Here is a 22375-nt window from a genome sequence, read left to right on the forward strand (position 1 = left end):
ATGTACAACATTGTTCCTCTCTTTTTGTCCTCCCAGTATAAGCCGGCGGGGACGCGTAAGCTGCACAGCATCCTGGGCGTGGAGGCGGGTGGGCCGGGGGGGCGGCGGGCGGGCGAGTCGGGCCACGCCGTTGCCGACTACCTGAAGTTCAAGGACCTGATCCTGCGCATGCTGGACTACGACGCCAAGGGGCGCATCCAGCCCTACTACGCCCTGCAGCACAGCTTCTTCAAGAAGACCGCCGACGAGGGCACCAACACGAGCAGCAGTGTGTCCACCAGCCCGGCCCTGGAGCAGTCCCAGTCATCAGGCACCACCTCCAGCACCTCCTCCAGCTCAGGTACCGCAGCCAGCCCAGCCCCGCACAGCAGCCCCCGTCTGCTGTCGGGGACACGCGTGACAAACGATGGTTGATGGAGAATGTGCCGTCTCTAGTTTTTACATACAGACAGAATTGGTTCACAGGCGTTTATATATTAAAGGTTACATGAAATGCTGTTTTTGGATGCTTTTATATAGGCCTTAGTGGTCCCCAACTACTGTATCTGAAGTCTCTTTCCTGAAATTCAGCCTTGGTGCAGAATTATAGCCACTACGAGTAGTTCCACAATGAGCTTTTCTCAGAACGCGCTGGTTCTGTCTTTGTAGCTTTAAATGCTAATGAGGAGGAGAGAGGCGGCACCATGCGCTAATGTTTACAGTGGATGTATCGAAATGGCTCGTAGACCTGTTGCTGTAAGATGCCTCAAATTTGCCCATTCTCATCTGATAACCCTGGTTTGTAGAGCTGCACACTGTCATTTCAATGTGGGGAAAGGCGGATATCGCGCGCGCCCTAACACCAACAGCAGAACGTTATCCACATAACAACGAAGCATACAACACTGCGTTACAGGATATGTATTCACACACATACTTGATGCTATCTACCTTTACATTAGCGACAGTACCTCAGCTGTTAGCTGCAGAGCTAATGTTACAGCCAGATTCTAAGGGTAGCAAGCTAGGTAACCATATAGTAAGCAACAAAATGATATAGCGTTAGTTGACTTACTTGTCTGAGGTTTGTAGCTGGACCAAGGAGTACTGATCCAGAATTTAATTTCAGACGGTCAGCAAGACCAACTTTGTATTGGGTCAAGTGAAGGAAACAGTTGTGGCTTAAATGTTTGGCGCAGACATGCAAAACTTTGAGAGGTTGTGTCGGCGCATTTCCAGCGAAAATACAATTTAGATACTGGTTGTGCAGAGGCTTGGATGAAGGAACTGAAAAAATACTTTTGTTTGCATTTGTTCATCCAAGCACTGAGGCACTGTTATGCTTCGTTCGTTTGCTCGCCATGTTGTCTCTCCAGGAAAAATCGATATCGCACTCGCCCTTGCACGTTGTTAGCTCAGTTTCTCATGGGCGGGCCAAATGATCTGGGCGGGCAAAGCAGAGAGAGGGGAGGTAACCTTGCTACTTACGACGTCACAAAGAGGAGATTTTCAAACTGAGCAATTGAGCCTTCATTTTCTCAAAGGCAGAGAATAACACCCAGGGCTTGGTAAACACCTATTGAAAATTCTAGCCACTGGGGGACCAAAGGCAGGCTACGGGAACTCATATTAATGTTAAATAACCTCCTAAAGTGGAGTTTTCATGTCATGTGACCTTTAATAATAAAATGCACAATACTTTTGCCTCATCAGGTTGACTCCATATTCATTATCCTGTCAAACAGATTTTTATCAAATTCATGACGATAATCCTTGGACGCCTGGTGCTTGTTTCCCGTGAAAGTGAACCATGTATGTTTTGTGGTTCTGTCCACAGGGGGCTCCTCTGGCACCAGTACCAGCGGGCGGGCACGCTCAGACCCCATGCATCAGCACCGGCACAGCGGAGGACACTTCAGCGCTGCCGTACAGGCCATGGACTGTGACAACCTCTGCCCACAGGTAAGAATAAGGGATTTAGCCTCTCACTGGGGTTTAAGTTTTTTGACAAAAATAAAAAGATGCTGGTCATTATTTCATGGCATTAATAGTATAATCTCCTTTTTTCCATTTTTGTTCTGCAGAATGGAATTTACAATGGAGTAATTATTGTCAGGTCTAATGCTGTGTTCACACCGAAAGAGAAGCAAATATTTGTTTTGCCTTCATTTCTGTTTATTTGCACGAATCGCTAGGAGCCAACCGTCGTTTTCGTTAACCAAGTCCAAAATGACTACTATAAATACAAAGTATTGTCGTATAGCAGAGGATGCCCACAGACGGCAACAACACTTTTGCCCTACATTTCCTCCAAAAACATCAGTCACATCTCAACATTGACACATGCGCAAATTCACGCATGTAATCTGGCCTCGTAAAAAGTGCTTTGGTGTGAAAACGGCATGTAGCTTGTTTTTGATAGAAGTATTGTCATTTGAGCTTTGTTTGTAGTCAGAGGCAGTAAGGTTAAGCGTGTCGAGGTCAGGACTGTGTGTGTGATGGCTGTGTGGTTCTGGCAGCAGTCCAGGCAGCCGTTCCTCCCCCCCACGGGCTGGGACGGCGGTGACGGGACCCAGCAGGTGACGGTGGAGACCCACCCCGTCCAGGAGACCACCTTCCACGTGCCTCCCCAGCAGCCCAAGGCCCTCCACCCCCTGGCCAGTGCTAACAGCTCCTCCCACCCCCATCACCATGGCCACCATCACCATGGCCACCATCACCACGGACACCACCACCCCCATGGACAGCAGGGCCTGCCAGCTCGGCCTCGGCCACGCCTTTACCACTCGCCCACCAACAGCGCCTCCACACAGGACTCCATGGAGGTGGTGCACGGCCACCTGTCCATGACCTCCCTGTCTTCCTCCGCCTCGTCCTCCTCCACCTCTTCCTCCTCCACCGGGAACCAGGGCAACCAGGCCTACCAGCTGCGCCCGCTCCCAGCCAACGCAGCCTTGGACTTTGGCCAGAATGGCAGCATGACCATGGGACTGGGTGCCTTCTCTAACCCCAGACAGGAGACTGGCATGGCAGGCCACCCCACCTACCCTCTGGGCACGAACACGGGGCCCGGTCACTACATAACGGAGGGCCACATGGGCATGAGACAGGGCATTGACAGGGAGGAGTCTCCCATGGCAGGCGTCTGCGTACAGCAGAGTTCTGTTGCCAGTTCGTGACTAAACTGAGGATGGGTTGTTATTTCTTTCAGTATTTTTTTCATTTTTTTTTCGTTTTTCTGTGTATTTTTTAAAAGGTGGTGTTTTTTTTAAATGACAAGAAAAGTGCATAGAGATCAAAAAGCTGCTTAAAATTCAAGGGGAGATGATCACTCACCCGCTACAAGTGTGCAGAGCCGACATCTCTCCTGTCCTCCATCCAAAGTTTCTCTCCTTGGTTCTGGGTTTTCCGCACGGATTTCTGACTCATCACTTTGTGTTCACAGGGATTATTACCAATGTTTTATTGACTTGACCGTCTTGCATATTATACTTAATCATCCATTCATTACACAAACACCTCTCTCTCTACTCTGCATGGTTTACATTAATCCTTGTTAATGTCAGCCCGGAGTTAGTTACTTTTTGTTGAAAAGTTTGTTGTTCTTAAAACAGAAATGCTATACACCATTACATTTCCCCTTAACTATTCCTATCCACACTTTTCTACTTTATGTTTGCATAAGCTTTCCATATGTGGCAAGAATTATTTTGAGTGTTTCTGTATTTATTCATTTAGTTTCGGTTTAATGTTAATGCAGTTCCACAATGGAGCAATGTGAGGCCTGTAGAGGAAAGAAGGGAAGCCGGCACAAATTCCATCAGGTTGTGCGTTAGTTGGAGTGTGATACATTGCGGAGCCTGCCAGCAACATGGGCCTTATTGGCTCTTTTGGCCTTATTGTTTTGTTTTAGTTTTTTGAAACTTCTCTGAAAGATGCGGAAGGAAAGTGAAAGAAGAACATTACAGTTTAATGAGTAAAATATATTTCCTGTATTTTTGAAGTCTGGATAAAGGAAACCCTTAATTCTTGTCAGAAGAAAAAATTTAAAGTAAAGGAGTTTTTTTGATGGTAATTTAAGAGGCCTTTCTTTAAGATTTGACTTGCTAGGCCCCCTGATTGCTGGACCTTTGCGAGTTCCACAGAAGTAGTTTTATTTTGTATTTTTGTTTACAGATGGATGAAATCAGCTATGATTGTCCCTGTCCTGCTTTATACTTGCTTTTATTTTTCTTTGCTTCTTTTTTCTTCAGCATGTGGTTCCCACAACAGAGTATGGACAAATGTCTTCTGTTCATCTTGAAAATGAAAACGTGCAGAATTTTATGCGATTTATTTCTTTTTTGCCTCACAATTATGCTGTGAATTTTACAAGAATTTTATTTCCATTTGATAATTTATTGTACCAAAGCAGTTTTTTTTTTTTTATAGCACATAGATGTCTGTAACCAATAATGTAGCAGTTCTGCACTTTGACACAAGGTGTATCAAGACCTTTTTTTAAATGTCAGTAAAAATGGCTGTATCTATTGCTTTAGCAAAACTGGAACTGTTGTTAAACTCAGTACATTTACTATTAGCTGTATCCTCGACAGAATTGGTTGTAAGTTTTTAGTTTGTTTCTTTTTTTTTTCCTTTTTTATAGAAAAAATGAAACTAACAAAAACAAAAATTCTTTCATTGATAGAACTTTTTTCCGTTAACAAGGACTTGAAGGAGACATGAGATGCGATGCTGGCTGCTACTCTGCAGGTTCCGGAGTATCAGTCTGGTGACTGAGTTGAGGCCAGCCCTTGTGTTCACGCGTCAGAAGAGGGAAGGGCTTAAACGTGAACAACAGTGCTTTAATCCTTCAATTTGTGACCTAGGATTTATGGGATTTAAGCTGTTTCAAACGTGCCTACCTATTTGGCTAATACTGCATTAGAAACCTATAGTGGCAGTCTTCACGGCAGTGGCTAAAATCTTCACGTCCCCCAACCCTCCCCCTCCCCTCAAATTTGAAGCAACCCTCTTTGACCAAGCTGAGCAAAGGCACTGTACACATTCAAAATTCAATAAATGTTTTTTAGGAGAGGGAGATAACTTCTCTAAATTAGCGTGTATCCACATGTTTGACAAACTCACCGTGAGTGTTGAATCCAAAAGGAAACTAGTAGGGATGGTGTGAGAAGTGAGCCCTGCCTGCTGGATGTTTGTAGAGATACTCCAGACTTTTCGTGCGATGCCTGGAGAAGGAAGTGGAACTGGGCCAATCTGTGTTGTGCCAGTTCAAAGGAGTGGCAACAGCTAGGGGAAAGGTATCCATGAAAAAAAAGGAGAAAAACACAGGCTTCAGGTGTTTACTTTTCAACCCCATTTTAATAGTTGAAATAGAATTTTATGTATATATTTATATTTTTTTAATAAAGGAAGTTTAGAACTCACTACTTTTTTCCTAATGGTATTTTGATTACATTTAAGTCAATGTGGAGACCATGCAGTGGAAGTTCTTCTGTGATATTAGTCAATGGGTAACAGTGCTTCCAGGCCAAAGTAGTTTGACAATGCCAGTACAAATGCAAGTCTTGTAGGGTTTAAACATTTTAACAGGAGAGAATAGTTATTCATACCTTAAATATTATAGACAGGGTATAGTGTGTGGGTGTATGTCTATGAATCTGAATGACAGCAGTGTTTTAATATATAACATACATAAGCAATTATGTACACATATTACAGTAACTATTTTTTAGTTGCATCGGAAATTGGATTAAACTTCAACCGTGGGTCAATTTTTGAAGTTAGGCTAATACATGTGTGTAGAAAGCCATTATCATCAACACAATATAACCACAAACATCAAATGATTAACTCCCAAGTTTTAAGTATGATTTATGCTCTTCACCATATTCCATTCAGAAAATTGCTTTTTTTTGTCCTCCAGCCCTGTCCCCTGACCCCCTAGTCTGGGTTTAAGTGATTGACAACACAGTTTGGTTACAGGTTGTCTGACGTGCACTGTAAAGATTTAAACAGCATGGGAAAAGGAGAAATACCTGTGTCCACAGATTGTAAGATCTAGTCAAACTTGCTGTGTATATGATAATGTTACAAAAAGATAAAAAATGGACAAGCCCTTTGTATTATATTCAAACGGTCTTATGTATGATATAAAAACGTTAATTAACTTGTTTTGAGTCTGTTCTGTTTTTGTGTGGTCTCCGTCAGTCACTTTAGAAGCGCGTTCATGTTCTTGTGTTCTCAGATAGTTGCACAAAACTGTTATTCTAGATTATATTGGTTAGTGTTCGAACTTGAGTCATAAAGCTGATCTGAATGTGATGCACCTGCCAGTCACCAGCTTTAAGGAGAAGATGCAGGTAGCCTATTAGATGTCATAGGAAATGTCAGAACTGGGAACTTGGTCATGCAACATATGTGTTTCCAAGGCAACTGAAGGCCATCCCAGAATTTTTTTTTTGTTCTAAGCCACTCTAAAATGACCTGTGTGGCTTCTAAAAACAGCATGAAGACACCGGTATGGGCTTGTCAGTTGGCACAACATCTTACTAAAGACTCAGCTACAAAGGGTCATTTCACAGACACAGGTGAACCGTAGTCCATTGACGAAAGACTGTCTAAGCAAGTGTTCTAAATGTGGCTCAATAATGACTGGGCCCTTACTGTTTAATACAGTGTTGCTATCAATTTGGTCCTGCCATGTCTTGCTTCTATATCATTGAGTTTCATAACTTGTTTTTGCAAGCAACTGCTCCTATGACTTGGATGATCCAAAGTCATCAACTTAGAATTAGTAGAGCTGTTTTGCTGAGCTGCAGGGCCACCTATCCAGGGGATAGGTGGCCCTGGGCCACCTATCCGGGCCACCTATCCAGATGTATATCAAGGGTTTACATGGAAATTGGGGAGATAGAAGCAACATTTTATTGATTCAATGATGTGATAGCCTGACTCAGCTTTGAGCTGTCTGACAATCAACTGTTTTGAAGATAACCACAAAAGTGTTTTGACTTCATGTAATCCCTTTTTTAAACTTCAGTTCATTGGACTGTAATGACTAGGCTGTAAGAATGTTAACAAAAAGGGCCATATAGTGTGGGCTTGAGGATATAAACGAGAAGTACAATTTTAATACACTAGAGGGCTCTCTAAGACAAACAAGGATCATTTATGGCAAAGAACTGGCTTTACTCATGATTCTGCGATGGCTTATTGGTTTTCATCTCATTCATGTGATTTCTGTATGCCCATTAGATAGGTATATATGTCCCAATGCCCAAATAAGAACAAAAGCTAGTACATCTAGACATCCCCATGGTCTTTCTTCCATCTTGCCCATTCTTTAGGGTTAGGCATACTGCTCTCAGGATGAGAATTAAACACGCAAACACGTTTCTTTCAAACATACTATATCAATTTATTTAAAAACTTGGCACTATAATCCTTACAGGTTTTTGTACAATTATTGTGCTTTCATGTAAAGCATGCTTTCATCCATAGCCCGTGACAGGAAAACTGCATGGGGCTGGGTAGAGACAAAGAAAAAGAAAGATGGGAAGTTCCAAAGAAAAAGACCGTTAGCAACACCTCTATATCTGCAATCTTGTAACTTACTAGCATTGTGCTGTACTTTCACTATTGTGATATTTGGGGAGAGCTACTGTGCTAAAGTGGCAGTGCTGACACTTGAAGACTTGCAAACAATAGGTATTGTAAGTGCTTATTAGAAATAATTAGTAGGACTCTTATTATAGAGATAAACCTAGGCAAAGTTTGTTACCAATGATTTATAAGAACGTAGGTTTTATTTTAAGGATATAATTAATACAGAGCTTTGTAGCATATAAAATAAAACAACATTCCTTGTGCATTTAACTCATGATCATCATAAAATAAATTAGATATGCATTAATGTCTGATAAAATGATTGAAAATGGTTGAAGTCACCTGATTAGAAGGCCTTTGCATCAAAGAAAAACCTAGATTCTCAGCTCACTGTGTTTGTGCAAAGGAAAATTTACAGATAAGGTACAGATCATCTCTCTCCTCTGCCTTTTGCTTGCTGTACACAAACAGTGACCTGGCAGCCGTGGCTGTTGTTGTGGGCAAAGTGCATTGCTTTATTGCTTAACTGTCAAGCCTGCGTTACGTTTGTATTGTTATGAAAATAAAGCCAGATCTATATTTAATCAATGGTGCAAGGTAACTTGAGGTGTTTTGACACCTACTTATGGGTTGTTGTAGTCTCTGAAGTTACTCTGAGGTTACTGTTGAAAGGGTCTGTTACTGCATGTTTACAGTCAGTTTTAAAACAAACATTTTAGAGACAGTCACGGAGTCAGTGTTTTAGATGAGAGACATAAGAATTGTGTGGCCCCCTCATCATCATAGAAAATACTGTCTTAGTTTGACTCAGGCTGAGAAACGCATACATACAGACATACCCAACACCTTCACACACACACATACACACACACAGAAAGACACTCAAGTACACAAACATGGATTCAAACACACATACACAAGGTCAGAGCTGCAAACTGCCTGCACTTTATCAAATCTAGAGTTTGATTTGAATGAAGCATTAACATATCTCCCTGTGTATAGGGCTTAACCTTTTGTCCTCACACACAATAAGGAAATAACGGGAGAGCAAAGAGGAGTCAGTCAGGCACTCTTAAATTAGCCAGAATGTATCGCGTTGTCAGTCAAACTTCCAGTACTTTCCAATGAGCTCATTAGCAAAATATTTGCATAATAAAGCAATTCAGTGCAAGTACTCTGAAGTTAAGCAATTATGCTGCTAAACTATTTGAAGTCTAGGCCCAGTTTTAATTACAATCACCCACATGTTTTCCCACTTCTCTCCCCTCAAGTGCAGAAACACTAATGAGAAGGCTTGTTTAAATTAATATTCCCCTCCGCCCTCCTTGTGCCTTCACTATCTTAATGGGTGGCCTCACTTTCAGAATTACACATGACCTGTAAAGGGCAATACTGGTCTTTCTTTAACGCCAGCGTCTATAATTAACAACATGCAGAGTTGAACGTTTCCAGACATAGTCCTAATGGGACCTGTTAATAATGCTAGACTTTCAGAAAGTAGCGTTCCAAAATTCTGGGGGGGGGGGCATCCTTGTGGATATGACTGGATGATAATCCCAGAGCCTAAGGTTCCAGGAAGCACCTTGTTTCAAAGATCTACAATGTATCAAACTCAGATCCAGTTAGATAACAAGGAATGACAAATTAATGGGATAGGAACCAAGAGGGGTAAAAGGTGACACACAAGAAGCCTCCTGTTTTAACTCTTGCCAACTGCTTGCTTTTGGACGTCTCAGTTCACCCATGTCCCCTAATAATAAATAAGAGTGTCCATTTCAATCAAGCATTTCAACAAAACAAACCATGTATTGTAGAACAAGAACATATTTCATGAAATTATCACAAAAGACGTGTCAATTGAGTGAAATTGTTACCGATGACAGATGAACGAGAGATTGGAAGTAGTGACATATTGCAAACAAGTCATATGATGGATGTTGGAATTTTCAGAGTCACCCAATTTCAATACAAGTGAATAGACAGAGAACTGTAAAGAAAACAATACAATTTGCTTTACAGTAGCTAGTATAGTAGTAGTAGTATTGTAAACATGTCTGTTTTGTTCATCCTTTGTTCAGAGTTTAACAGTAAAACAATCATGCATTTAGTCACACTTTATATTAAGTGTCTCCAATACCACATATTTGAATGTCTGTCTATAAATGTGTATTTTCAGCAATTTCCACATTAACCATACCAACAATACATTAGGTCACACTTGATACCTTCCTCTACTAGTGTGAGCAAAGATCATCAGCACTTTTCAAGGAACAGTAAGTTACGAAAGTGACTTTCAAGTAAGTCATTGTTATATCGTGACCATCTCATTTAACCTAATGTCAGAAAAACATCGGTTTTTCATTGATGCATGGTAACAAATCAAAAAGCCATAGACATCATATTCTACTGATAAAATAAATATATGTAGTAGACATCTATGGCTATTCATTGTCTCTTGTCCTGTTTGACTTTAGATTCGACCTGTCAATCAGTGCCGACCTAAAGCTGTTCTAAGGGGTGTAGATCTGAGGAATAATGGGAGATAAGATAAGATAAAGCAGGAAGGAAAAACTCTAGTTGTTGAAGGTGCAGAACTAAAACTTTACTCCTTCCCTAACATGGCTTCTCAATGTACCACCACACCACAGTGGACAATACCAGGGGCGTAGGTTTGTTTTCAAATGTGAGCTGGACAGCAAATTTTATTTATATAATTAAGGATTCAGTCATGTAATAAAAAGTGGGGTGGACATATTTGCCGTTTTCAAAAACTGTGAAACCTATGGCCCATGTATGATGAAACTTACGCCCCTGGGACATACATTCGTGGCCATAAGTTTTGGCAATGACAAATGTTGTGTTTTGCAAAGTTTGCTAGTTCAGTATTTGAAGAAAAGGTTTTCACATGTTTCTATAACATACTGGAATACAATAAGGCACATTTCATTTTTTTTTAAGATTTTTGGGCGAAAATGGTCAATATATGCAAATAGTCCCCTCTTTTACAGCAGCCTATCTGCTCTTAAAATCCAATACGAATGATAGTGATTTTACCTGGCTAGAACTAGTTCACACTTTCCCCTTTGCTGATGACATGACTTACTGAAATTATGTTAGCAGTCATTATATGCCAAGGCCCAGTAAGCTTTGCAAACACAAAATGTATGTTGCTCCCAATACTTTTGGCCACGGCTGTACTGTGTACCATGTATCCCGTTCCTTGTAGACACATACACTCAGTACAGAAATATAAACTGTTCTGGTAACACTTTGGATCCAGTTGCTTGTAATAAGCGTTAAATTATAGGTCTTAGTAAGTTAATAAGCCTTAGTAACATATAATAATGTGAATAAGCATCTTTTAAGGGCCTCATTTACCGTAAACTAACACTTATTTCATCTTATGATAACACTTACCTTAGCCCTAACTAATATTATTATTACTTAAATAGTCTTATTAACATGTATAAATGTTAATAAGCATCTTATTAGGGCCTTATAACCTATTAACTAACGCTTATTAAAAGCATATAGATCTGATAGAATCCTCCTAGTTCTATTAGTAAACCACAGATTTAGCTCAAAAACTTTTTTCCATGCCTTGAAAAAGTCCCCTTCCCACTACCATGGCCAGTAGCCACTGCAGGGCCTGTAGAGTCTGCAGGAAACCTTCCACTGCGTGACATGCCACAGTCACACTGGCTCGTGGCTCACTGTAAAGTAGACCAACTCGTCCCCATAGCAACCACCATAGACTCAGCTGACAAACTGCCTGGTAACTGAAGCAGAATTTCAGAGAACAGGCATCTGGAGAAAGACACGTCAATTTGTTCCAGTATTTAGATTAGGGGTCTACATAAGATGCAACCACCTAAGAGAACTGCATTTACTAGAGGATGGGCTCTGATGGGCTTCTTTTTGTCTTTTTTCTGTCAACGAGACAGAATGGTACAACCCCACACTAGTCTGAACACCAACTGAAATAGTGGAACAGAAATTATGTGATAGCCCTGTCAAAGCATCCTAGGCCTCCTCATGGCTTCATTATATGAAGTTATGCAAATTATGTTTGACTGTGTTGCTTAAAACCACCAATTTAAGACATAAATACTTCCTTGGTTCCCAAAATTAATTTTGTAGCCAAAGTAAAAAATGATAGCAGATGGTAAAAATAAATGAATAACTGATTCTAACAGACAGTCTGCATTGTCAGCCCAACTCCCATCAGCATTATTTTCCCTTCAAGCTACCAGTCCAAATTTAAAGGGCATTGCATGAAACCTGGGGGTATCTGGATTCAAGTCATCAAGATTGGGTGTATGGAATATGGGGTTCATAGTCTGACCCAAGATCCAGCCATGGTGTAAGTCTGTTAGTTTCACAGTCAGATAAAAAGGCTCAATCCCACATCCATTTATTTGAATACACTTCAAAGGAAACCTTCCTTCTTACCCTCCTTGAGGTAATCTGTAATCGATCACCATTCGATGGATGAAAGCGAATGCAACTCTGCAGCTTTTACCAATGTCCTATCAGACCAATGCTTTTCCAAGGGGATGAAGGGAAGCATGCCTTTTCAGTGGATTCCAAGTGGCACAGGTTACAAGACAACCTCATAAATGGATGAGAAAGTGATGACCACTTTGACTGGGCACCACCACAGTTCCACCAAATGCTCAGGATGCCATTGGTCTCCTCCATAATGTTTGCATCCAGTATTGTAAAGAGTTATTTTGTTTCACCTACCACTACTGATGGTATTCTTTTATGTACACAATAGACCAATTTTCACCCTACGTCACACGACTCTCAAGCAGGCTCAACTGCGCATGTCGGTTGCAAAAGAGAACTTCTCCCGGGTATAATACACTTGGAGTGTTGATCAGGTCATCATATATCTCTGGCCACTGGATTGCAGGGCTTGACATAAACTTTCTGAGGCACTTGTCCTATGGACAAGTTCATTTACGCTTCACTTGTTCATGCACAAAAGTCACTTGACCCCGAAACCTTTAAATAGCCTGACCAAGTGATCAGGCAAAACTAGCCTGGCTAACGAAGGTCGCTTTCCCAGGCAGGCAAATGACGAATGAAACAGGCTCGGTTAAAGAAATCCGAGATGCTGGCTATCTTCAGCAGGCTCGTATCTACAAAAGGCAGTCCTCACTGACGTTTTTGGTGTAGTGAAATACAACATTGTGCCAGTGAGCGACCCGAGTCTGACTCTGAGGCTAATGTCCAAACAGTATAACGCCGTGAGACGCAGTCTCACTCGGATTACCAGTTTTACACAAATCACAAAAATAATCAAACCAGCTGGCTTAAAACATAATTCCCATATCTCTTGAATAATGCCCTGCTTGACTTTTTTGGTGTAAAACCTTTGATGTAGAATTGACCGAACTGTAAAATTATGAACGTTGTGATTTGACGCAACCAAGACAAGAGACTAGCTGCCGCCTAACCGTGCGTGTCCACTACAATGCCCTACACGAGCGTCAACGCCCGGTTTCATTGAAAATGAATTGGAAGCCGACGTTCCGCGCCGCTCCGCTCCGCTTTAGTGGACACGCACGGTAAGACAATGCGGTCCACCAGGTGACATTCTCACTCAAATTTCAAGACTTTCGTGACCCAAATCAAAATTCTGTTATGACAGATCAATTGGGAATTACTTTCTCTCTAAAAGGCTGTCCTCCTTGACCTTTTTAGTCTTTTTAAATCTTACTATTTATATTATCCGTGTGGTCCTTTTGCCATTATAAATGCTATCATTTCCCGGTTTTCTGCAACCACATTGCTCGTGCATCCCGAATGTTTACAAACAAAATGTAAATGTTGGTCTATGTAGAACCAATTTACTACAGTGTGTTTTTGTAAGTGCGCATATATTTCTGAAAACCTCTAATGTAAAGAAAGCTTCATACATAAGGCATAGAATATTTACAAACCTGGCCTAAATGAATTGGTATCAACATTGTCCTTTCAAATATGCACACTTCTGCAACAAAACAAATACTGAAATATTTATACAAAAAATACAAATGCCCTACAATATATATTTGTATATAGAGAGAGGTTTTAAATCTTTTAATAAAAAAACTGAAAATGATAAATATGAATTGATATGTCTAAAGAAGAAAATAAAACAAGTTTTGAAAACATGCAGTTGCCCTACACAGAACGGTCTAGTTCAGTGGTCCTCATCATCTCCAGCTAGCATTGAGGGACAAACGACCTTTGAAGGCAGAGGGTGTTCTTGATGCAGGGCTCCTTGGACCAAACCATTTTCGTAGGATTGGGGGGGGGGGATTTGCCTTAACCTCCAAACTTGGGACCAGCTTGCCTGTTTAGCCAGCCACAAGCAGAGACACAATGACCTGCCTAAACACAGACCAAAGACCTGTGCTTGTTCCTTTTTTCCATCCTATCTCCCATCCATCTCTCCCTACACTTTGGACTCGCTCTCCATGTTGGCGATGTCACCGTTCCTCTCCGTCTGCTCCTCTACACCCTCCTCCTGTGTGTCCAGGGTGGTCTTCTTCTCCCGGCCCTGGATCTCAGGCTCCAGCATCCCTTGCTGGCTCAGCCTGCTGGCCACCGACCAGGTCAGCGGCAGGCGCACACGCGAGGCCAGCTCTTTGGCACTGCAGCTGGGTGTGTTTGTCTCATAGATGTCATGGAAGCTGTTGTAGTCAACTTCGTAGAAGCCATCCTCCAGGGTCAGGACTGGTGTGAAACGATAGCCCCACTTGATCTCACTGGTCACGTACGAACTCCTGGCCTGGCATGTCATACCTGGACGGGACAGACAGAAGTTAGATCGGGTCGTCCTCTTATGTCATGCAGTATTATATACACCTGGGGATCTTGTGTTTTCAAACTGAGAAAGTTTCAACAATTAATTAATGAACATTTAATGCAGACCATTGATAACTTAGAAACACATCCCTCTAATTAACCCAGGGAAGGTTATTTGCCATTATTTAGTTAGCTACTATTGTCATGGAGTCTCAGTAAACAAACATAGTAACAGAAAAATATACTGGTGCAGTAAATATACAACGGATATAGTAATAGCTAATATTTAGTGATCTTGTGCCTTAGACAGTGGTATGTCTGGCTCATTACATTTCTCATGTCCATTAAGCTAGAATACCACCATTCAAATGTGGCAGTTGTCCAAGAGCATGTTATCAACTTAGCTCATTGTGGGCTAACCATCACATTCTTGTTTATAAGCAAATGTTGATATGCCAATATAAACCAGAAGCCTTTTGAAAGCTAACAGCCTGTAGGCTTGTGAATGCAGTAAAACACTTAGATGTAGACCACTGGGCATATTTGCAAGGCAACAGTATGTCATTTGTCCCAGCCCCATGCCAAGCACATTATGTTAAGCTGTAGCTTCTGACATTGCCCAGCTTATGTTTTGACTCTATAGAAGGAACTGTACTGTTAGGATTGGTACTGTAAAGAGAGATCCAATGACATCAAGGAAAACAGACTCTCCCCCTGTTCACGTACTCATTTAGTGGGAACATTTTACCACGTTAATCATTCTAGGAAGTGTCTATCAAGAGAGAATGTGAGAGAAAAAAAGAGAGAGACAGAGCACTTCTTAGAAATAACTGGCTTATAAAAATAAAAATATTTCAATTTCTTTTGCAAATGTTCGACTAATCATTTGACGTGCAAGTCTTTACAGGAAGAGGAGGCAGCCTTCATCACACAGATTAGCTGTCCAGTGGACTATCACCAAATGACCTCTTTTGACCAGCTTGTCGCTTTTTTCTTTCTTTTTGATCCAGCAGGTTTCATTAGAGAACCACATTACAGGAATACATGATGACAAGGGTTTATCCTCATTTTGACTGCTGCTGTCATGGCTAACTGGCTCTTTTACAGTTGCTTCGCTGCAGGGCATTGAAACGGGCACAATTATTAAGATTATAGAATCAAAAGTTGAGGGAAGTCAACTGGGGAATTGTTAATGAATGTATTATTCTAAAATAATTGGTGCTTCAGACTGTCGGTATCAACAGGTAATAAAGACAAGAGATATCATGAAGGACTATAGTGCATAACAAGATAATGTGTGCAGTAGGGTAGAGAGTGGATAGTATGTGTGTAGCGGGGTAGAGAGTGGGTTGTATGTGTGTAGCGGGGTAGAGAGTGGGTTGTATGTGTGTGGCGGGGTAGAGAATGGGTTGTATGTGTGTGGCAGGGTAGAGAATGGGTTGTATGTGTGTGGTAGTTGTGTGAGAGTTTGTTCTTCTGCAGGGGAAGTAGAGGTCTATGTTGCTATTTTGTCTGGTCATTGATCCTGAAAATGAGGCGCTCCTGTGGCCAGCCGGTGTGCTGCAGAAACAATATGGTGGAAACAAGAGTCTCAGAGACCATGGACACAGAACAGCCCCAAAGCCCCACAGCCAACATACAGCTGCCCAGCACTCTGATAGAGCTCTAATCACTCGGGTAACACACAAGACTGCTTCAATAAAAAACACCAATCACAAACTACTATATGTTGTTTTGACCCTGAAGTCCATCAAAAAGGGAGCACTGTTAGATTTTTTAATGATTATTATTTTAGAATTCCACATTAAACAGCACAACGGCTGAATAATCACTTTATATAGAGACGTGAGTGGAATCGGTGGTGGAATATAGAAAGTGCATGAAAGTGAATGCCCAGGTGTCTAATTGCTAATTGAATGTAGTGCAGCAATTTGTTGCAGGTGTTATACGGACCCAACCCAGGAATTATTCAGCTTGAGAGACTGCCTGATTCTGACACTCAACACCTCAAGTGAATGTATTTTTTTACACAGGTTCTTCAAACTAGTTAAGGGTTAGAGGCGAGACACATTATGATTTCAGGGGCCTAATCAGTGTGGGCTGTCTAGGTGTAGTCGCAATATCTTGTTGACGTGACGCTGTTTCCTGTCTGACGACCTACCGCGCTGCACCTGAGCTGCTCCAAACTTTTCCCAAACTTTTTTGTCTTGTTTATTGCTATATTTTATATATTACTTCATTTATTCATTTATTGTGTCGTTACCGATATAATCTATACATCTACTGTCTCATTTATAGGTTTACTCGGCACGGCTTTTTTCCTTGGAGCTCGACGCTACTGTTCCTGTTGAACTAGCCAATTCAACGTTCTGACGAATTATCTTGGCTGGCATAAACTATTAACGTAAGTTAATTATAATGTCTCACACCCACTCACATTGTCCTACATGTGTCATTTTGTTCGAAAAGTTGACTCTATTAGAGAGTCGCGTTCAGTCGCTTGAGGAAGAACGTATGCTAGTAACTTTAGATGCGACTGGCGCAACATCACAGACAGGGAGTCCTAGCGTGAGTGAGGACTCAAGTTTAGCCCCACCGGTTTCACCTTTGCAGCATGGTGGGAGTGGGACTCCGCAGACGTTAGTGATCGGTGACTCCATCACTCGTAACATTAGATTGGAGGGACCAGCGACAGTTTACTGTGTACCTGGGGCCAGAGCTACCGACATAGAAGCTAATCTTAGGGTGCTGGCTAGCACTAGGGCTAAGGCAAATGCCCAAGCTAAGGCACATGGCGCACGCACTGATGATAGGTATGAGAATATTGTCATTCATGTCGGCACCAATGATGTTAGGCTGAGGCAGTCAGAGGTCACGAAGGTTAATATTGCTCGGGCATGTGACCTTGCTCAAAAGATGAGTCGGCATCGAGTAATAGTCTCTGGCCCACTACCTGCTAGGGGGACTGACGAGATCTACAGCAGGCTTGTCTCTCTCAACCGCTGGTTGGCTCGCTTTTGCTCAGAACAGGGTTTAGGATTTGTAGATAATTGGTCTCGTTTCTGGGCCAAACCTGGCTTGTTGAAAAGTGACGGGCTCCATCCTAGCTGGAGAGGTGCTTTTCTTTTGTCTAGGAATATTGAAGCTATTCTAAAGCAGACCTGACACTCACTAGAACAAGCCGGGCTACAGTCTCTTAGAGAGTCTGATAGGTATGTTGATAGGCATGCTGTGAGCTGTTGGGGCCCCGATAGCTCAGCTTGTAGTGTAGCCAGGGTGGTTGCTGATGTTGTTTTTCCCATTGAGACGGTGTCGGCCCCCCGCCCTTTTTCCAAATTCCGGCCCTCAATTATTAGGAATTATACCAATTTAATATATATTCAGCCTTGCTCACCCGTTGCTCTTCCAACTCAGTTTCCTGATAACAGTGCCACCTTTTCAGAAGTATTATCTACGTCTAAAGCTGCCAAAAACCCATACTGGAATGTTGGGCTCCTAAACATCAGATCTCTATCCACAAAGGCCGTTTTGATTAATGATCTGATGTCTGACTGCAGCCTGGACCTGATTGGTTTCACCGAAACCTGGCTAAAACCTGATGAATATTTCCCCCTGAATGAAGCTTCGCCTCCTGATTTTGCGTATTCACACATCCCTCGTGTTTCAAAGAAAGGTGGTGGTGTTGCTATGTTATATAAAGCTAGCTTCAACCTCAGCCTAAAATCTGTCAATACCTTTAAATCATTTGAGATAATTTGTATGAAACCACCAACTACTTTAAAAAGGACTAATTCTACTACTGTTGCCCCCCCTCCTTCGTTTTGTATAGTTACTCTATACCGGCCCCCTGGCCCATACTCCCTCTTCCTTGAGGAATTTGCTGATTTTAGTGCTGATCTTGTGACATACACTGACAATATCTTAATTATGGGTGATTTTAACATTCATGTCGATGACCCAAAAGATCCTCTAAGTAAGGCCTTTACTGCTCTTATGGATTCCACAGGTCTCACTCAGGTGGTTTCTAAACCTACCCATCTTCACTCGCATACATTGGATTTAGTTCTCACGCGGGGAATCAAGATTAGTGATGTCATTGTTCATACCCACAATCCTATATTATCAGACCACTGCCTGGTAACCTTTAAAATGGATCTCTGCCAGAGCCTTGGAGGCACCCAGAATATTTCTATTAGCCGCTGCTTAACCCCAAATACAGCTCTGGAACTGGCTAGTATTCTACCCGCTGCACTAGAAGCACTTGATGTCCCGAATAAATCATTAAATGCTAAAACAAGGGATCTGAATTTGGTTCTTCAGCAATCCCTAGATTCTGTTGCTCCACTCAAACCAAGGAAAAGAATAGACAAGAAACTGGCTCCATGGTATTCAGAGGAAACCCGCACTCTCAAGAGGTCCACTAGAAAATTAGAGCGTAAGTGGCGTACCACTAAATTGGAGGTTTTCCGCCTGGCCTGGAAGGACAGCCAAATAGAGTACAAGCAAGTCCTCATCAGGTCCAGATCAGAATATTTCTCTAAGTTGATTAGTAAGAACAAACACAACACTAAGTTCCTATTTGATACTGTTGCAAAACTCACTAAGAAAAGTACACTCTGTGTTAGTTCAGATCTCTCTCCCAATGATTTCTTAGATTTCTTTGACCAAAAAATCTATGCAATAAGGGACAAACTACAGACTAGTCCTGGAGGAGTGGCCATCAACACTGATTTTCCCTCTGTACCCAGCATTCTGCATGTTGAGACTCTCACTCACTTTAACCCTATTTCTATGGAAGCATTCATCAAGCTGATAGATTCCTCGAAACCCACTAGCTGCCTTCTCGATCCCCTCCCTGCCAAACTTTGTAGGGAACTTCTCCATATTATTGGACCGCCCATGCTTAGTATTATTAATGAATCTCTTGTAACTGGACAAGTCCCTGACGATTTCAAACAAGCTATTATCAAGCCCCTTCTTAAAAAACCAAACCTGGATCCAGGTTGTCTTAGCAATTACAGGCCCATTTCAAATTTGCCATCTCTCTCCAAAATTTTGGAAAAAGCTGTGGCAAAACAGCTCACTGAGCACCTCTCCTCAAATCAGCTCTATGAACCTCTCCAGTCTGGATTTCGTCTTCACCACAGCACTGAAACTGCATTAGCCAAGGTAGTCAATGATCTATTATTAGCCTCTGACGCGGGCTTTAGCTCTGTCCTTGTTCTTCTAGACCTAAGTGCAGCTTTTGACACTGTAGATCATGAGATTCTCCTGGAACGTATGGAGAACTATGTTGGGATTTCTGGTACTTCACTTCAGTGGTTCAGATCGTATCTATCTGATAGATCACAATATGTCCACTATGATGGTTGCTCATCCAGGAGCTCCATTGTAAAATACGGAGTACCACAGGGTTCAGTTTTAGGCCCTCTGTTATTTTCACTCTATATGTTGCCTTTAGGAAACATAATTAGAAGTTTTGGGGTAGATTTTCACTGCTATGCAGATGATACTCAGCTATACATGTCTATAAAGCCGGGAGAATTTCCACATGCTATGGAAACCTGTGTTTCCGGGTTGAAAACTTGGATGACTGCAAATTTCCTTCTTCTTAATTCGGATAAAACCGAGGTTCAAATTTTTGGTCCGAAAAAACACCGAAATAATTTATCCCATCTAACCTTAGACTTAGACGGCGTCAAAGTATCTCAAAGCCAGCTGGTAAAAAATCTGGGAGTCACAATGGACCCAGACCTTTCATTTGAGTACCATATTAAGCAAATCACCAGAACAGCATTTTTCCATCTACGTAATATTGCCAAAATACGAAAATTCCTCTCAAAGGATGATGCTGAAAAACTAAAACATGCTTTTGTTACGTCCCGATTGGACTACTGCAATGTGTTGTTCTCTGGCCTCCCAATTACCTACCTAAAAAACTTACAGCGGGTGCAAAATGCTGCTGCTAGACTATTGACTAAAACTAGAAAGTTTGATCATATAACATCGACTCTTATCTCTTTACACTGGCTCCCTATCCAAGCCAGAGCTGATTTCAAAGTTCTACTACTAACTTACAAATCTCTGCATGGATTGGCACCACTGTACCTCTCCGGTCTCCTTGCACCCTATTGCCCCGCAAGGTCTCTAAGATCTCAAAATGCCGGCTATCTGGTAATACCCAAAGTTAAGAAAAAAACTGCTGGAGGTAGGGCGTTCTCATATAGAGCACCTCTTCTTTGGAACAAATTACCCATCTCAATTAAGGAAGCTGATACTGTCTCGACATTTAAAACTAGATTAAAAACGTTCTTGTTTAGTCAATTCTATGATTGTTAAAGGGAAGTATGTGTGTACTTTCTATGTAAACCTGGGATGTGTGCTTGCCTATGTGTGTATCACATGTAACTTTTAAATTTTAATTATAGCTTATGTTCACATTGCCCAGCTAGATGTTACAAATAAAGTAAACCTGTTACTGTATATTGTTAGTATTATTATTATTATAGTTCCGTTGCTGTATATTGTTACTGTTATAGTTTTTATTACTAGTTGGAGACAACGGGGGACTGGCTGTTTTCATCCTTATTCGTATAAGTATAACCTACTTTAGAGTTCTTTCCCCTGGAACAGATTTCATGTTCCAACTGAGGGGGGCTGTCGTTGTTTTGGTGTGTGGGGCTGCATCAAATACCCTTTTTGCTCTGTTAAATTGCTGCACTAGTCCACACTTGACCGGTGGGGATCTCATTCTATTTTGACTGTAACTGTTAGCTGCTCCTGGCATTCTCTAATCCCTGCTCTCCTCTCTGTCCCCCCCCCACACATTCCCTGTGGTGTGGGGGGTTTGAGCTGTCAGGACCTGCTTGGTCGTCGGTCTGCCAACGCTGAACCAGGTCGTCACCCGGAATCCAGTCTCCATGACGGCCAACAGCGAGTTTCCCGGTCCCATCCAACGTCTATAAAGCCGAACAATGGATTTTGGTGTTTCAAAACCCATTGACACTGTATGACTATGTTTAGCTTGTGTTCTGCTCCTCTCTCTTACCAACCGTCTCTGGAGGAGGGGATCCCTCTCTGAATTGCTCCTCCCAAGGTTTCTTCCATTTTTTCTCCCGGTGGGAGTTTTTCTGGGAGTTTTTCCTTGTCTTCCTTGAGGGTTTAGGTTGGTTGAGGGGCAGTTCTATGGGCGCATGTGAAGCCCTCTGTGACATGCTTGCGTGTAAAAAGGGCTATACAAATAAATTTGATTTGATTTGATTTGATCTATCTACAGACTTGAATACTCACACAACCCAGAGCCCCCTGAGTGAGATTCAGGAGGGAAGAAAGTGACATACTGAAACGCTGGAACTCTTTTACAAAAAGCAATACAGCTCAAAGGTAAATAGAGACAAAGGCAGTCAGACACCCACACACAGAGACAGTCCTAGCCAAGCACATTTATGTAACCCACGCCCCAGCCTGGGGCCCAGCAGGAGACTGAGTGTGTGTATGTGTGTGTCGACTGTCAACACCAAGATAATTCAGATGCAAAAATTCCCAAATGAGTCAGGATCTGTTGGGAAGATGACCTCAGAGCAACAGACAATTGATGTTCTCTTGACATTCTACAACACTTATCTGACTGGACCTTTGTGAGACTATTTGGCTGTGTGTCACTTTCTCCTTTCCAAAGACTCAGGGACAATAATAGTGGATCGTGGGTATAAACTGAATTACTATCCGTATCACATCATAAGATACTATTCCAAAGTTATGTTCTTATTCAAAAAGTCTCTTCTGGGCATGTGGCAAAATATGAATACATGTATTGTTGTAGCCGTTTTGGACATTTTTGTCCGACTGTAGAGTTTGCACTTGCCTTGGGTTACTTTGGTTGTGTTATGTGATTATGTTGTTTTTATATTTGCATATTGTTTCTATATTTGCATTTGTACTATCATTTGATTGAACTATAGGATAATTGGTAAATTGGGCATTATCT

At 41.8% G+C, this 22375-nt stretch overlaps 2 protein-coding genes across 5 annotated transcripts in view; one reads left to right on the top strand and one right to left on the bottom strand.

The window, feature by feature from the left end:
* Positions 1 to 6148, top strand: part of dyrk1aa (dual-specificity tyrosine-(Y)-phosphorylation regulated kinase 1A, a) — a 64484-nt gene extending 58336 nt beyond the window's left edge. For 3 of the 4 annotated variants that reach the window (XM_047017124.1, XM_047017127.1, XM_047017128.1), the window contains 3 exons: positions 37 to 340; positions 1817 to 1941; positions 2499 to 6148. In XM_047017124.1, coding sequence (XP_046873080.1) covers positions 37 to 340; positions 1817 to 1941; positions 2499 to 3158 — 1089 coding nt within the window. In that variant the 3' untranslated portion in view covers positions 3159 to 6148. The remainder of the gene's footprint in view (positions 1 to 36; positions 341 to 1816; positions 1942 to 2498) is intronic. The other variant, XM_047017126.1, reaches the window with a different exon arrangement.
* Positions 6149 to 12722: 6574 nt separating this feature from the next.
* The window catches only part of kcnj6 (potassium inwardly rectifying channel subfamily J member 6), a 63956-nt gene continuing 54303 nt past the window's right edge, over positions 12723 to 22375 (bottom strand). The window contains exon 3 of the mRNA XM_047017137.1: positions 12723 to 14385. Coding sequence (XP_046873093.1) covers positions 14036 to 14385 — 350 coding nt within the window. The 3' untranslated portion in view covers positions 12723 to 14035. The remainder of the gene's footprint in view (positions 14386 to 22375) is intronic.

The sequence above is a fragment of the Hypomesus transpacificus genome, unplaced genomic scaffold (genome assembly GCF_021917145.1).
Source record: "Hypomesus transpacificus isolate Combined female unplaced genomic scaffold, fHypTra1 scaffold_48, whole genome shotgun sequence".
In the NCBI taxonomy this organism is placed as follows: domain Eukaryota; kingdom Metazoa; phylum Chordata; class Actinopteri; order Osmeriformes; family Osmeridae; genus Hypomesus; species Hypomesus transpacificus.